This window comes from Nothoprocta perdicaria, unplaced genomic scaffold (genome assembly GCF_003342845.1).
Source record: "Nothoprocta perdicaria isolate Ctin4 unplaced genomic scaffold, notPer1 scaffold_6, whole genome shotgun sequence".
NCBI classification, from domain to species: domain Eukaryota; kingdom Metazoa; phylum Chordata; class Aves; order Tinamiformes; family Tinamidae; genus Nothoprocta; species Nothoprocta perdicaria.
In genome coordinates this window covers 9640751-9655575 of record NW_020455865.1, presented here as the reverse complement: position 1 = coordinate 9655575, position 14825 = coordinate 9640751, and the positions used below count along the sequence as shown (strand labels likewise).

Here is a 14825-nt window from a genome sequence, read left to right as displayed (position 1 = left end):
GAGACGGCTGCGTTAACGATTGCGCTCGTATTCCGGGACAGACCCTCACCACACCCAGCTCCAGTGCAGATAGATCTAAAACAGTATTTACAGGATCTAGAAGCACATTTATACACTCATACTACAGGCAAATCTGTGCTCTCCTCCATCCTGAAAAGTCTGAATCATATGAAAAAAGGAGTCAGCAAGATTGTTTATATCACTTCATTTTCCTACAACTCTTCAAAGTCAAAGACAGCACGAGTCACATCCCACATCTCCCACCACGTGCAAATCATCAGAATCAAAACTCTGTTTGGAAGAGGAGTAATTCAGCATTTTCTGCTGCAGGGCACCTGCTGCTAGACCTGGCATTAGACATTCCTTTCAAATGCACATTTCCTTCCAGCCACCTGCAGTACCACCATTGTTTCCAACCCCTTTTAAATGCATCTGCTGCTGGATCACAGCAGCGAGGGAGAAGAGAGTGTCCTGCCAGCAAAGAGGGGCTTTGGAGCCTTCACATATGTAGAGATGCACAACAGTGTCCTCCATAGCTGGGTCCCCTCCTCTTTCTATCCTTAAAGATCCAAGATGCCTCATGGAGCCTTTCCTTATAACAGTCCCAGATGTGATTCTGTGGGACTACTTGGGAAATAGTCAGTGGATCTGAAACCAGGACTTGGCAACAACAGCTCTCTTGGAGGATAATTTTTTTTCTGATTTTCCACCATGTTTAGGCCTAACTTTGTGCTTGCATGAATTCCCCCCCGGCAATTCATATGCTACTGCAATATCCAAGTTTGGGTTAACACCTTTGTGTTGTTTTTTGGGTTTTGTTCTGGTAAAAACTTCCATTGTTCTGGACTGCAACTGAATGCAGAGAAAAAATTATTTTCTCTGGATCTCAGCCTTTTCCTTTCCGAAGTGTTTCCAAAAGAGTTAAGATAATAAAACCCCACTGTTGAAGAGCAGGAATCCAGCTAAGCCTGCCAACTTCTTTTGGAATCTGATGTTCACACAAACACACGAACAGGAGCAGGTTTCTAGCTCAAACACCCAGTGGAGCAGAACTGAGACAGCCCTGACCCCTGGGGCAAGGTGGAAGCATGAGCAGACTCCTGAACCAAACCCACTGCTGCTCTCGCTCAGAAGCCACCCGACCAGCACTGCACATGCAGGTCAGAGGCATCTTCAAGCTTAAACCTATGGCAGGTCTCCTTTACAATGCCACACGGACAGAAAGCCAAAAAGCTTCTAAAAACAGTTCCTAACAAAATAGAGGGCTCACAGGAGCTGATGGTTATCCAGAGATAACCAGATTCATTTGGTATCCTTTTATCTGGGTCCATTAAGAGCTACTTTGCAGCAAGTCGTCATGCCAAAAGAAATATGGTTGTGTTTTGAAACAATGCTGAACTTGTTTTGGGTGTCAGGCAGTTTATGGTACTTCACAGTAATCATCTTTTCCACTAATTTTGCATAGGAGAAGCCCAATTTCTCTGCTAGCAGAAGCCTCAGTTACTGAATTTTAGAGCTATTCTTACTGATTATAACACTGCAGCTACAGCACTCCATCAACTTGATGGTGTATTTCAATACAACTTGCTTCAGAGCTCGACAAAAAACTTCAGTTGAATGTTAGCCATCCCAAAACCTTGAAGAACCTCTCTGTACTTACCATGATTTTTTAGGGAGGAAAAAAAAGTGCTCAGAGAAGATAAAATTGTTCCCCATAATTAAATTTAATTGTAAAACTTCGTGCTTCCATCAGGCACTGCAGGTTTGGTGAGAACAGGCTGTTTTTCCATACCGTATCGCATCCATGCACGAAGAGGGAGCTATCACAGCCAGTCCAGGCGGAAGCGGGAGGGTTCCAAGCTGCGGCAATGGGGTGGCAGGAGGCAGGTCCAGCTGGGCCCACCTGCCACAACACACAGCCTCCGCGCGCTCCGGGACACCAGCAAGGCTGGCAACTACCTGGCCGGGCACTGCCAAGAGGGGACAAGGAATTCCCAGGCACCGGCCAGCCAAGCTCCACCCGGGAGCCACAACAAGACCGGCAGGATGTAATCAAAGAGCATTTGGAGCAGAGGAAAAGGGCGAGCTCCCACGAGGGGGAACTCTAGAGCAGCACCCAGCGGTGCCCGAGCTCCACAGCGGGGGCAAACAAGCAGCCCGGCTGCAGCCGGACGCCGTGTGGGCCTGGGCAGAGGGCAACCCACAGTGCATAAGGGCACACAATTTCTGGCACTGCAACGAAGACTCCCTTGTTTCAGTCTGTGCGCAAAGAAGAGAAACAGACCAAGTGGAAAAAATATGTTGTATTCTGAAAACTCTGTGCCTACTCAAACACATCAGCCTTTTGCAAGAAGAGAGCCCGAGAGAGCATCAGTGGGGGCAGCACTCCCATTTTCCACTACCTACAGATCTCCTCAAGCAGCAGTATCCCCAGCATGTTTGTAGGGCTGTGGATACAGGCTGAACCACTGAGGTTTTCCTACTTGGCAGACAGTAAACCGCGGATCAGCTAGCCTGGATTAAAAGGTCAGCTTGCAGCACAAGGGAAGCCTCTTCTGACGAGAATCCCTGAAACAAGGTGAAAATAACCTCGGTGTCTGAGCAAAGCATGGGCCTGAACAGCTCCATCATGAAAGGCTGTCATGAAGGCATGACATTCGGGTAAGTTACCACTGTGGCTTGAACAGAAAAACAACTCCACAAGAAGGCCATGGTGGTTAAACCCAGTTCTCATTTCCCAGGTGTTTGATGGCAGAGCTGCAGGGAGCCTGAGGCAACACTGACCCCACGAGTTGGACTGGAGACATCAAAGCGCTGTGGACTAGAGCATTGACACATGCACGCAGAAACCCAGACCGTCTTCCCACTTCTTCCAAAAGATAAAGACAAGTCACTGCATAAATGGAGAAATAAGGCACTGAGTGGAAGAAAGATGATGCTCACTTTCCTTATGAAACACTTGAGATCTCAGAAGGGCAAAGAAACACGCAAAGAAGTGCTGCCCTTGAGCAACCTAATATACTTTGTCCCCATTCTGACTCAAGGGTTGGATTAGAGACTTTCAGAGATGGCTTCCAACCTAAATTATTCTGTGAATTATACACAGGCAGTTTCCTGGTTACAGAGGATTGGACAATTTTTCTTTCCAGGTTCATCGCATCTGCTGAACTCAACATAAGTCACCTGTGAACTCACATGACTGACTCTTCTCTTGTACCCATCCTCCTGCACAACCTGCCCAAGGCTTACGCTGAGATAGTAAAAATAAGAAAAAATAACTGTAACATTACAGAGAGAAACACAGATGATACATAAAGCACAGGCTGCTTTTCCCCCACAGAGAGAGCTTCATTCTGCCTACCCTGACACCCTATTTCCACTAGGGAACATGTTAGCCTTTGCTTTCTTTAGGGGCTCCAAGATTCATTTGAACTACTCCTTTGAGGAAAAGGGCAGGTGAGAGTAATTCAGTTTCTGACCTACTTCATGAAAGCCTAGTTGAGAAGACGGCTGCTCACTGCTTCTTGGTCTAGCGGCAGTTCTTGGTGCACTGGAATATAAAGCAGCACACCTCACCGAAAGCGCTACGGTCTAAAGCAGGGAATTGCATCAGAGGGGGTAACCTCTTCCGGCGTTTCCTTCTGTTAAGCCTCTCTAACAACACAGAGAAGCAAAGTAACAGCCAGGGGAAAGCTATGCTTACATGAGCTACCTGTGCATTCACAATGGAGTTTAGAACTCGTTTATCAGTTCATAAAATTGAGTTTAAAAATACAAGATACGAAGCTTAAAAATATGCCTTTTCTTTTTGAAAAAAAAAATGTACAGGTCAAATTTAAGCTGATCTACAAGACGACACTCAGCTATCTTTAAGAAAAGTAAACCTTTGCAATGCACTGCATACCAAGTTTTCTAACCAGCCAGTGCCAGCGAGCAGGGCAATTTGCAGCGTCTCCTGAAAGGGCTTCAGGGGCTTTTCCCTGCTGCAGGCAGAGAGGCTGGGCAAGGCAGTGCGAGGCCTCCCCGCCCCGGGCACCAGGTTAGCTTTTCTCCCATCTCCCTCCTGCACTAGAGCCTGAGCTCAGCGCGAGGTTGGCGTGGGCACAGCGGGCAAGGGCAGTTCCATGGGGGGAGTCTCAGTCACTTCGGCTGGACTGGGCTTGCGAAGCTCCAGCTTCTCAGTGAGTTGGTTATAAAGCTCCTTGACAGCTTCTCCGCTCTGCAGGGTGAGAAACAGGCAGGGAAGAAACAAAAGTCAAATTTTGTTCTAGCTAAACGCTACAGGTACCACAAAGGCGTTAGCACAAACCAAAGTACAACAAGGAAGTTACACGGTAATTAGAGACATAACTCGGAAGGCTTCATTTATTAATGAAGCTCCTTCATTTATTAATTAATTTTCCCTTTCTCATGTCTCTCCTTACCTGCTTGGTGGGTTCCAAAGCCTTCTGGAGAGACTCTAACTTCGTAGGAGCCACTTTGTGATGGAGATGAAGCAGCAGTCTTAGGACATGTCTATGTACATTCTCCTTTCTGCAAAGAGCAATTTTAAAGCTGAGTGACTGATATAAACAAACATATTCCTACCTAACAAAGAAAAAGCTACCGCAATAGAAGCAGGACACCTTACACACCCAGAGACTGAGAGTTTTGCTATAATTTGCCAAAACATCTCAGAATTGCCTGAATATTACAAAATGCTAAGCCTGCCTTGGATTTCCACGCAAGTCATATAATCAATCAACAGGGGCAACAGGGCAGCACTGTCTATAGCAGCTATGAAAAAGGGAGGAGAGGTTTTGAGCAGACTGTAGCAAGTGGCAGCAGCTGGTCGCTCTATTGGCCAGGCCATGAAAAACATTCAAGAGACAAGAATTGTAGTTTAGGTAATAATTTAAATAATTTACAACCTCAATACTCTCAAAGTTAAAAGAAAAAAAATGAAAAAAATGAAAAAAAAGCAAGACTTTTCTTAAAGAAAAATAATTAAGCTAATATTTCCACTATATGCTGAACTGAAAGATTAAACAATACATCAAAGAATCTCTGCAGCATCTCTCAGCTGCCTTGTAGACTCACTTCTGTTGAGGAAGATCAGATTTACCTTGAGCAGACTGTGAGAAAAAAGCCATCAAAGAGACTGGAACAAAACTCCTCAAGTGCAAATTCATCACCCAGCAGCGTGAGGTTTCCAGTGAGCAAATGCAGAAAAATATCACTGAAGGCCAAGTCACTGAATGTCTCAGCTATACAACACAAAAGGAAAGAGATTAAGACTGGCAAGAACGTGCCAGGCTCCGATTACACAGTAGCAGATGCTCCTGCAAAAAACTCTGTAGTGAATTTTCCTTCACTGGCTTTTGCAAGAGGTAATCCATGCAGGTGGCCATAACCTTCCAGATATATAACACTAAGAGCAGAAGGGGTGACAAGAGATTGTGGAAGACCTTCGCCTCCACCAAGACTGAAGTCTCACACAGTCGCTCGCTGCTGCCTGTACCACAAAGGCCCCTAATAACCTTCTCCACAGTCCTCTGTTCACGGCCTCCTCTGCTCACGGCGATCTCCTCAGGGAGCAGATGGGAAGCACTTACCTGGTGCAAAACTCACCACCACAAATGAGTTCAGCAGAGAGTCAAAAGATCATCAGAACTGGGGCAAGGCAGGCAATGGGAAGTGAGCTCCCCCATTACCAGCGAGAACAATCCCTAAGAGTAATTGCAGGTTCTTACTGAATTTAACCCACAAAAGTCAGTGAAGAACGTAACGCCAGGGAGAAGTTTAGGGCTCTGTTTGGTCTTGTTTTGTCACAAGTTTTTTCCACCACTCTGTTGAGTCCCAAGGATTTCGGGCCATTTGCAACTTTTGTGAGCTGCAGAAAAACTGTCACCTAGTGCTTTATCTTTCAGCTTCACTTCAAACAGCACTCAGCTAATCCCCTTGTTAACACATTCTCGGACACAAAGAGTTACTGACCTTCAGCCAATATGCTTAAATCCTTGGATGAGCAGAAAATGCCAACTGTAGGCAGAAATAAGCATGTGCTTCTACAGGACCTCACAACTACATTACCAGAAGAGCCAAAACCAGAACATAACCTCTGTGACTCTAACATCACATTCACCTCAGGTTATCTGCCTTCCTCTGGCTCTCCAATGAGACACACAACTATAGAATAGAAGGCAAGGACAAAACTCACCTAGTGCTGGCAGAAGCCGAAGGAAAGCATTCTTGTTCCTCAGTTTAGTGATGTGAAGGAAGTAATACAACCCAATCTCGCAAGCTATTCTATTCTCCTGCAAGAATCTGTCAGAAAAGAAAAGAATCTGTCAAAAAAAGAAAAACCCTCTACCATTCAGCAAACATGATACTGTCTCACAATCAAACTCCTGGACCAGATGATCTCTAGAGGTCCCTTCCAACCTTAACTATTCTGTGACTGTGAACATTTAAGATAGCACTAAAAGTGCTCGTTCATAATGAGATTTAAGAGAGACCTCAAAACTCAAACATGAATAAATTTGGAATTTGTTTTGTTTAAAAGTTTACCAAGTGTCAAATAACAACACTGCAATCAAACAGCCGTAAGTACAACTCCACCAGGATCCAATATTCTGAATTTGACATACAGATAAGATTTTCCTGGAAATTACTGCAACAATACCACTGAGCACACAGAGGATGTCTGTTTATCTTTTTGAAGTTCCTGGAGTGATAGGTTATCAACAGAGAATTGCTGTCTCTGATAAAAGTCAATCTTGCAATCTACAGTAGCACTCATTAAGCAGCAAGCGTGGGCAGCTACATTCAAGTGCTGTCGCTCAGACCTTCACCATGCCCTGCTCGGGAAGCTACACAAGCAGCATATTTGAAAGCAGTAATACCAGATGCTTCCATATAACCTGCAGTATTATTTTGTGTAAGTAACTTTTATTTGAGGAATCTTAGTGGAAAGCTGTTCTGCTAAGGGATAACTTCAGCCTTGATTAAATCATTCCCCAAGAAAGCCTTCATTTTAGCACATGCGCTTCCTTCCTGTCAGTGTCAGCTGGCTCTTGGGTATTCTGCTTTGATAATACAGCTAACATGCACTAACCCAGTCAGGCTGATTACATACTTGGTGTAAGCTTCGGGAATCGCGCTGGGATAAGGAATCGGCCCCTTCTCTTCCGAGGGCAGTTTCTGATCTACGGTGAACATGTGGTCATCCACCACAAAGGACATCACCATGGGTAAGAACTTTGTGATCAGTTCAGCTTCCTTAGAAGGATGGAAGAACAGGGTGGAAGGAAAAAAAAAAACCACGTGTACATCAGTTCATGCCGTCTAACAGTCTCAGAGCATTGTAACAAATGCTGGGTTAGAAATAGCTCTGCAAGAGGCAGATCAACCTGTGTTGCACCAAATTCACAGCATAGGAGGCTCCCGCTTATGAAATCACAAATAGATCAGATGGAAGCGATTTCCTTCAGAAGGAAGTTTCAAAATTTCTTTCCAAAGCATTGATGAAAATATTTCCAAAGAGTTTCAAGAAAAATCGTAGTGCTACTCCTGGCCTGTCAGTTACCTTTACTCTTACAACCTGAGTATTAATGCACATTCCTCCCACAATAAGCTGGGATGTGTCATCAGCCAGCAACACACACCCCATAGCCTTCAACTCTCCCCCATAGACATTTGATGTTTTACAGGTCAGAACAGCAGCACCAAATATCTCTCAAGACACTGGCCTATGGTGCAACATTGTGGTTAGCACCTCGCTGCTACCAGCTGATGCTCTCTGCTCCTGGAGCTCTCCAGGGATGTCTGTAATATTGGCCAAAGAACGAGCACAGGACAACTGTCACCGAGTAACACAGCAGCTGAACGTGGCACTTGCATAAATTCACTGTCACAGAGATCTGGAAAGCAAAAATATTCTTCCTGTTGATGAGAAGCTGCTACACTATTACCAAAGCTTCACTGCAGCCTCTGAAATCCTTCTGCTCTGTGAATATACATATATTTTTTTTCAGAAAAGCTACAATGAGAGGCACGCAGAAAGCTGCCCTGAAGACTGAAACACGAAGCAACACAAAGACCACAAGAAACAAATCTAGAGAAAGCTCTCACCATTTTGGGCTCCTTGAAGACCTGGCTGTCAATCATGTCCCAAGCTCCCTGTCCCAGAGACAGCATCCGAAGGAGCAGCAGCAGATCTGGGCTTTCCTCGAATTTTAAGAGGAAGGAAAAAACAGCTATTTTCATCTTCTACAAGTTGCACACAGGGACATTTCTTTGGAAGCAGTGGTTTAGATTTAAGGTTCACCTAGATTAACTGCTTTGTCAAGGACCGCTAGAGGCAATTAGCTCTCCGATTTACTTGATGACTGATTGCAGCTATTTGAATCACAGCGAGCAAGCACAACCAGACACAGCAGATTTGGGTTTTTTTCTCCCATACCATTTTATAATGGGCCACACATGCAGTCGATCTGATCATGACACTGTTTTCAAAGGTGTCCAGCCAAATTAGCATAATGAAGTATAATGTGTGACAGGATCAATCACAGCACGTCAGCAGAAGCAAATGACAGAAAATAAACGTTTATCATTTATATTGTCTTTAAACTAAACATTTTCAGTCCTAAACTGTCAGGAAGAAATTATTTAATCCAATGCTGGAATTTAGAGAGACCAGGGATGAAAAAGAGTAAATGCTTCATACTGTTCAGGCTCTACAAGGCTCCCCTCCTCTAACATTTCAAGTATCTCCTGCTGATACTACTCAGAAAGCCAACAGGCCAGAACAGTGTAAATTATATCCTCACATTTACCATGTCAGGGAAAAAATGCTGCTGTAAGGCAAACTGATGGAAGGAAAAAGCAGGGATATGCACACAGGGGTAACTCTTGGGACAAGATAAGTCACTGTCCATTTGGAAAGCTTCAAATGCCTGTCTCCAAAGGGCACACCTGCAGAGCTCTCAGGTAAGTGCAATGAATGCAAGGGCAGTGTTACACTTCCCCTGTTTCAGCTCACATATGCATTTGAGAGCTTAGCTCTACTGACTCCAGTGTGCTAGTCTGGCTTTGCTAATCAATGTCATTCAATTAAGACTCTTCACAGTATCACATTAAGCACCCCAGCTGCCCATACTCACCCTGGGTAGGGTGTCCTGCCCAACCAGGTCTTGTAAGTGCCTTATGGTACTCAAGGCTAAGGTGTTAATGGCAAAGGGATCACACAAGATCATCGATAAGTCCCTAAAAAGAAGCAAAATCAAATGTGTCACATATAGCAATCCAGCTCCATGTCTAGCTGTAGGGCGCCAGCTACTAGAGCAAATGAGAACTGAGAGTTTGCCAAGTATCAGATGGAGTAGCAAGCAGTGTGTGTGTGCTTTTTTTTTTTTGGCAACGTACACCCATAGTTACAGTACATTTATTTATATACTGGTTGTTATTTGCCATTAAGAGGCAAACTAACACCTAAAATACCCATCAGATGTTGTGGCCATTGGGAATCCATTTTCAATTTCTCGGTAAACAGCCTAAAACAGCTTACCCCAACACTTGCTCCTGTCCTTTCTTCACTCCATCCAGAAACCCTTGCAACTCCCGAGCTCTCTTGTTGTCCACAAACTTCTCTCGAATGCAGGCATCAAGGCACCAAGTGAACTGTTATTAAGAAAAAAGAGAAAGATTTACAATAACCACAAAAGAGGAGGTCAAAAACACACACCTCCCAAAAGAAGGTCAGAGATAGTCACGGAAGTTCAACTGCTATCACTTTTTCCTCTCCCAAACATTAATTCCCCGGCAATTAAGGAACAGGCACCTAACATAGTATACAACTGTTCAGTACACAAGAAGGAAGGTTATACAGAAGCAGTGTCACTGAGCAATAATAATGTGGGAAGCGAGAAAAACGCAGAATACCTCCTTCTTGCAGGAGATATCAAAAGAAGAGCTGCCTCAGGTTTATAGTTTCTTTATCAAAATGGAAAAAGACAGTTACGGGAAACAATTTTATGCAACCTAGAATTGTTTTTCCCTTCAAGAAAACATAACATTCCCCATAATTTCAGCCGTCATAATAATAATAATAATAATAATAATAATAATATAGACAAACAAAAACCTTGCTGAATTTTCTGAAATGTTTACATTATGGTATGCTTTTCTCACCCCAGTCACTGTATTTGCAATGGAAAAATTAGGTCACTGAAAATGATCTGTAAATTGAACAAGATTGCCCCTTTTCTACAGTCAGGGTGTGTATGCTGGTTTTGAGACTCCTGATCACAGGACACACTAACCATCACTTTAGTGCCTCTTCCTTACAAGCAGAATTACACACACAAATTTGCAAAATTACTTAAAGAAAAAGCCTTGCTGTAGATCAGAATGTCACTGACTACGAACAAAGGACCAGTAACAAAATCCTGATGTGAAATTAACTCCTCATCCCCCAATATTTTAATAGTTCTATGTTTCTTATAACTCAAGATCCAAAGAATTTAATCAGTTACACACACAGGCTATTGACAGATGGAGTATATCACACCAGGCATAACAGAGAGGGAAGCAAGCTTTGATTAATAACCTGGCACTAGCCAATGTTTCTGATTAATTTTTGCAGCATCTACATAGGTCGGATTAGACACTATTTTAAACACTGCACAAGTACCATAAATTTGAACGATTTATGGGTTATGAAATGAAAGCAAGCTGCCGGTTAACCAAGACGAAATTTTCACCTGAAGTTCCAAGGCATATAAGATGACTTTTGCATTCAAGTTCTGAACTCTCTTCACAGAGAGGAGTCATCTTCTCTGGGCTGAAGACCTGCAGAGCAGCAGGTGTGCACAGCAGTGGACGAACACAATATTGTCCAGGAACACTCCCATCCGTCCCACATGGTTAATACCTTATGACATGGGTCAACGGTGCAGATTTCACTGATATCCAGGTCATGCAGTGACATCAGGAGCTCCGCCCGCAGCGTGCAGTAATGAACATTCCTTGTCCGGAGGAACAAAGTTCTCAGGAACTGTAACACCATATCATAGAGCTTCACGTTCTTCCCAATCATCTGGGTCAGCTTCTGAACCACCTAAACACAGAGTGGAGAAATCTGCACTCAGTACCAGGAGACACACACCCCAAAAAAACAAATCCAGAAACCAAACAGAAGATCCCTTAAGGATGATTCTTCTACGGGGTATTACTCAGTTTGAAACATCCCCATTGAAACAGCTTCCTTAAGAGGAGATTCCAGAGTTCCCAAGAGGGTTTGTTCAAGAGATGTCCACCACGTATTTCACAGGCATGATGAGGGATGCTCCGCCTGCGCGAGCCAGCCCACCTCCCCACAAAAGCTTTGGTGCTCGCTGATCTCTGAGCAGGTTCAGCTCCCTTGCTTGGAAAACTACTCACTGCTCTTGTTTGCTAAGGCTTCAACTGACTCAACTGACCCACAGGAGGCTCTGAAAATCTCCAGGGCTAGAAATAGGGAAGAGAGGAGCCGAATATGCCCTTTAAATGGCAGACAGCAATGAATCAACTCAGCCACCTCATGTAATTCCAATTCCACTCCAATTCCCTGTAAGATGAAGGCCAGCTTAGCTACAGTTTAAAACATTCCTTTCTATTTTGATAAAAAAATGATTTTTTGGGCTATGTCCTGCTAAAGAAAAAAAGGGGAAAAAAAGAAAAAAAAAGCAATTTAAAATATCCAACTGATTTGATAGAAATGGTCAGTGTTCAGAATAGCTGAGAGATATTAAAACCAGATTAAGTAATAAAAGCAGCTTAGAATATTAACAAATTATCACATAGCACTGAATAAACATTAAAATAACTCCTGCTGCTTTGATCAAGATATACAAGACAAAGAATGAGCCAGCATTTTTTCTGTATCATTTGTCCACTTAATCAAACTGAAGTCAGTAACAAAGATGGGGAGTTGAAATGGACTCTTGATAGCTTTATTGTCAACTTTATCAAGGAAAGAAATTCCATTTGTGAAAGAACTTTACAAAGCTTCCCGCTTCTTACCTCTCCTTGACGTCTTGTTTTGGGAGACGGGGTGAAGAAGTTGTGCAGGACAGAAACATCATTGCTGAAGAGAATGTTTTCCTTCTCCAGGATGTATTGCTTCAGCAGCGGAGACACCTCATCACCAAACAGGGCTTGGTTATCCTGCCAGATCTGGCGCTTCACCTCCACAGCACATGCTTTGTACAAATCCTTATCTGCCATTACTAACTTGAGCTTCTTTTCAGGCACCTGCAACCAACAGGGCAGTTACCAAAGCGCAGAGCAGCTGAGCAGCCTGCCCAAGCTACACGTAACTGACTACAGAAGATGGCTAAACATCTCATAATTTACACGTCCATGCAGTTCAATAAAAGGAGATATCAGACTCATCTTTCGGCTTTCCCTACTCCTGGAACAGTAAGCCAGTCCTAAGCCACTTAGTTTCTTATGCAACCAGACAATGCACCAATGTTTTCAGCTATTTTTCTTTCTCTCCAAAGAGAATACAAAGCTTGAGTGAAAACTCAAAATTAAGTTTTAAGGTGAGTACACAGTACACACCTTAAAAACACAGTAGCTTTAAAAATTCTAGTACCAGTTTTGAATTCACTGCCATATGATGCTTTTAACGAAGCATCTTTGCAAGGAGACTTGCTTCATACACCTTTATCTTACTCCTGGCCTCTTGCATTCTTCAACTCTTACTTTCCCTTTGCCACAGTACTGAAGTATTGAAGTCAGTTCTGGAAAAAAAAATTCCTATTGCTGAACTTTACTTTTATGAAGTTCCACAGAATGGATAAAAGGGAGAAGCAGTCAGTGCCGGAGCCCTGGCACAGGCTGCCCAGAGAGGCTGTGGAGTCTCCTTCTCTGGAGATCTTCCAAACCCGCCTGGATGCCGCCCTGTGCCCCGTGCTCTGGGTGACCCTGCGTGTGCAGGGGGTTGGACAGGGTGATCTCTAGAGGTCCCGTCCAACCTTAAGGATTCTGTGATTCTATTCTATGATGAGGGTGTTTTATGAAGGTAACTGCACTCATTTCTTCACCGCCCAGCTGCGGGGGGCTGCACGGGGAGCAGCGTGGCCAGCTGCAGGAGGGCTCTCACCTTGGGCAGATGCTTCATGACACACATGACAACCGGCTGGATGGAAGGCATCTTCACCAGGGAAAAGCTCTTCTCTAGCAGATCCTCCAGCTTCTTGTATCTGAGAACAGGCCCACGGAGACAGACTCTGAGCAACGTTTAAGGGCACAGGACCAGTGACGCACCGCGAAGCCACTGGAACTGGTGCTCCCAGGCACGAACCCTCCCGCAGGAGTCACTGGCCCGCAGTGAGTGATTTTAAACGGAATTCCCAGCGCAGGCGGAGGAAGCCCCAGCCCGCGCACGCACCTTTCCTCAAGCTTCCCCTCCAAAGCGATGGCCGAGACCCTCTCGAGCAGCTTCTCCCGCAGCTCGTCGAACACGGACTGGTGGAACTCGAGCCGGGGGGTGCCGTGCAGGTCCAGGAAGGGCAGCGCCGACTGCAGCGAGGGCAGCAGGACGCCATTCTCGGTCTGCCAACACAGACACCGCGCGGGGGCTCGGGAGCGCGCTCGGGAGCCGCCGCCGGGGCCGCGCAGGGGAAAGCAGGGCGGCCGCGCCGCGAGGCCGCGCGCACCTGGAACTGCTCGATGGCCTTGAGCGGCTCCGTGCAGTTGGTGAGCGTCTCCTTGAGGTCCTCGCCGTTGGCCACCCCCAGCTCCTGCAGCCCCGCGTACATGGCGGCCCGCGGGCCGCTCCCGCCGCCTTCCGCCCCGCCGCCGGGCGGTCCCTCGCTCTTCTCCGCCCGCCGCCCCGCGCGGAACCCGCGGCGCCGCGCAGAGGTTCCGCGGCGCCGCTGCGCGGGAGCGGTACGGGCCCGGCGCCCGCGGCGGCTCCGCTCACCTTCGCTTGGCTGCGAGGGCAAGAGCGGAACTGCCGCGGGGGCAGGAGGCCTCCTGCTCCTCATTGTGCCACCATCACCCAGCAGCGAAAAAAATTCCTGCCATCTTCCTTGGTGCTTCCCACGGCCCGCAGCGGCGCCTCGGGGCTACTGGCGGCCTCGCCGGGCTGCAGTCACCCCGAAATGCCACCTGGTTTCACCCGCTGCCCACTAACCCTCCCGACAGCCCAGAGCTGGGCTCTGCCCGCGGGCACTTCCAGGGAGAGCTCGGCAGGGCCGGCCGGCCCGCGCGGTGACCCCGGCGCCCGCGCTGCGCTGCTGCCTCCTCCTGGGCCTTGGTGCCCAGCGAGGGGCTGGTGGGACAGGCACGGCCAGCCCGAGGGCGTGGGCGCCGCGGGAGCCAGGCCTGGCGCCGGTGCTGGCCGCGCGTGCCGCTTCTTGGCAAGGGGAGCAGGGCCTTTGACCCGCGTCCTCGCTGCAGCGTTCGCCACTCTAAGCAGGCCCCAAGCTGCTGCCGCAGCCAGCTCGGGCGCCGTGAGCCCCGCACGTGCTCCAGCTGCGGGCCCGCGGCATGGGAGACGGGAGCTGGATCGCGCTGCAGGAAGACAAAGCGTCCGGGCCCTTGCCTTAAAGATACTGTGAGCCTGAGAGGTGCACGTGTCTGCACCGTGCCATCCCTTCAGCCTGCCTAGCGACATCCTCTGCCGGGCACGGGGACACGATGCCACCGTCAGACCTTGCTGATAAACAGCCTAGATAGCAGAAATTTAAATGTTTCTTTCCTGGAGTGACACTTGGATTGCTAGAGTCAATCACTGGGAAACACAAGGCAACAGAGACTTCTCCTTTCCAGCAGATTGTCTGTCTGGGGGAATT

The 14825-nt window shown here is 46.6% G+C and overlaps 1 protein-coding gene across 1 annotated transcript; it reads right to left on the bottom strand.

Moving 5' to 3' along the window:
• Positions 1 to 3787: 3787 nt before the first annotated feature.
• Positions 3788 to 13806, bottom strand: NELFB (negative elongation factor complex member B). Its single transcript, XM_026049379.1, has 13 exons — positions 13686 to 13806; positions 13418 to 13581; positions 13130 to 13229; positions 12043 to 12273; positions 10913 to 11098; positions 9548 to 9660; positions 9144 to 9246; positions 8113 to 8208; positions 7118 to 7260; positions 6200 to 6306; positions 5105 to 5246; positions 4425 to 4533; positions 3788 to 4219 (listed from the first exon to the last, which is right to left on the bottom strand). The coding sequence occupies exons 1-13, from the start codon at positions 13785 to 13787 to the stop codon at positions 4082 to 4084; spliced, it is 1734 nt and encodes a 577-aa protein (XP_025905164.1). The 5' UTR covers positions 13788 to 13806; the 3' UTR covers positions 3788 to 4081.
• Positions 13807 to 14825: the final 1019 nt, after the last annotated feature.

Coding starts and splice junctions, on each gene's coding strand:
- NELFB (XM_026049379.1), bottom strand. CDS start 13,787: ATGTACGCGGGGCTGCAGGAGCTGGGGGTGGCCAACGGCGAGGACCTC. Junction 13,582..13,685: donor AGGCCATCGAGCAGTTCCAG/GTGCGCGCGGCC, acceptor CTGTGTTGGCAG/ACCGAGAATGGCGTCCTGCT. Junction 13,230..13,417: donor GAGGGGAAGCTTGAGGAAAG/GTGCGTGCGCGG, acceptor GCCTGTTCTCAG/ATACAAGAAGCTGGAGGATC.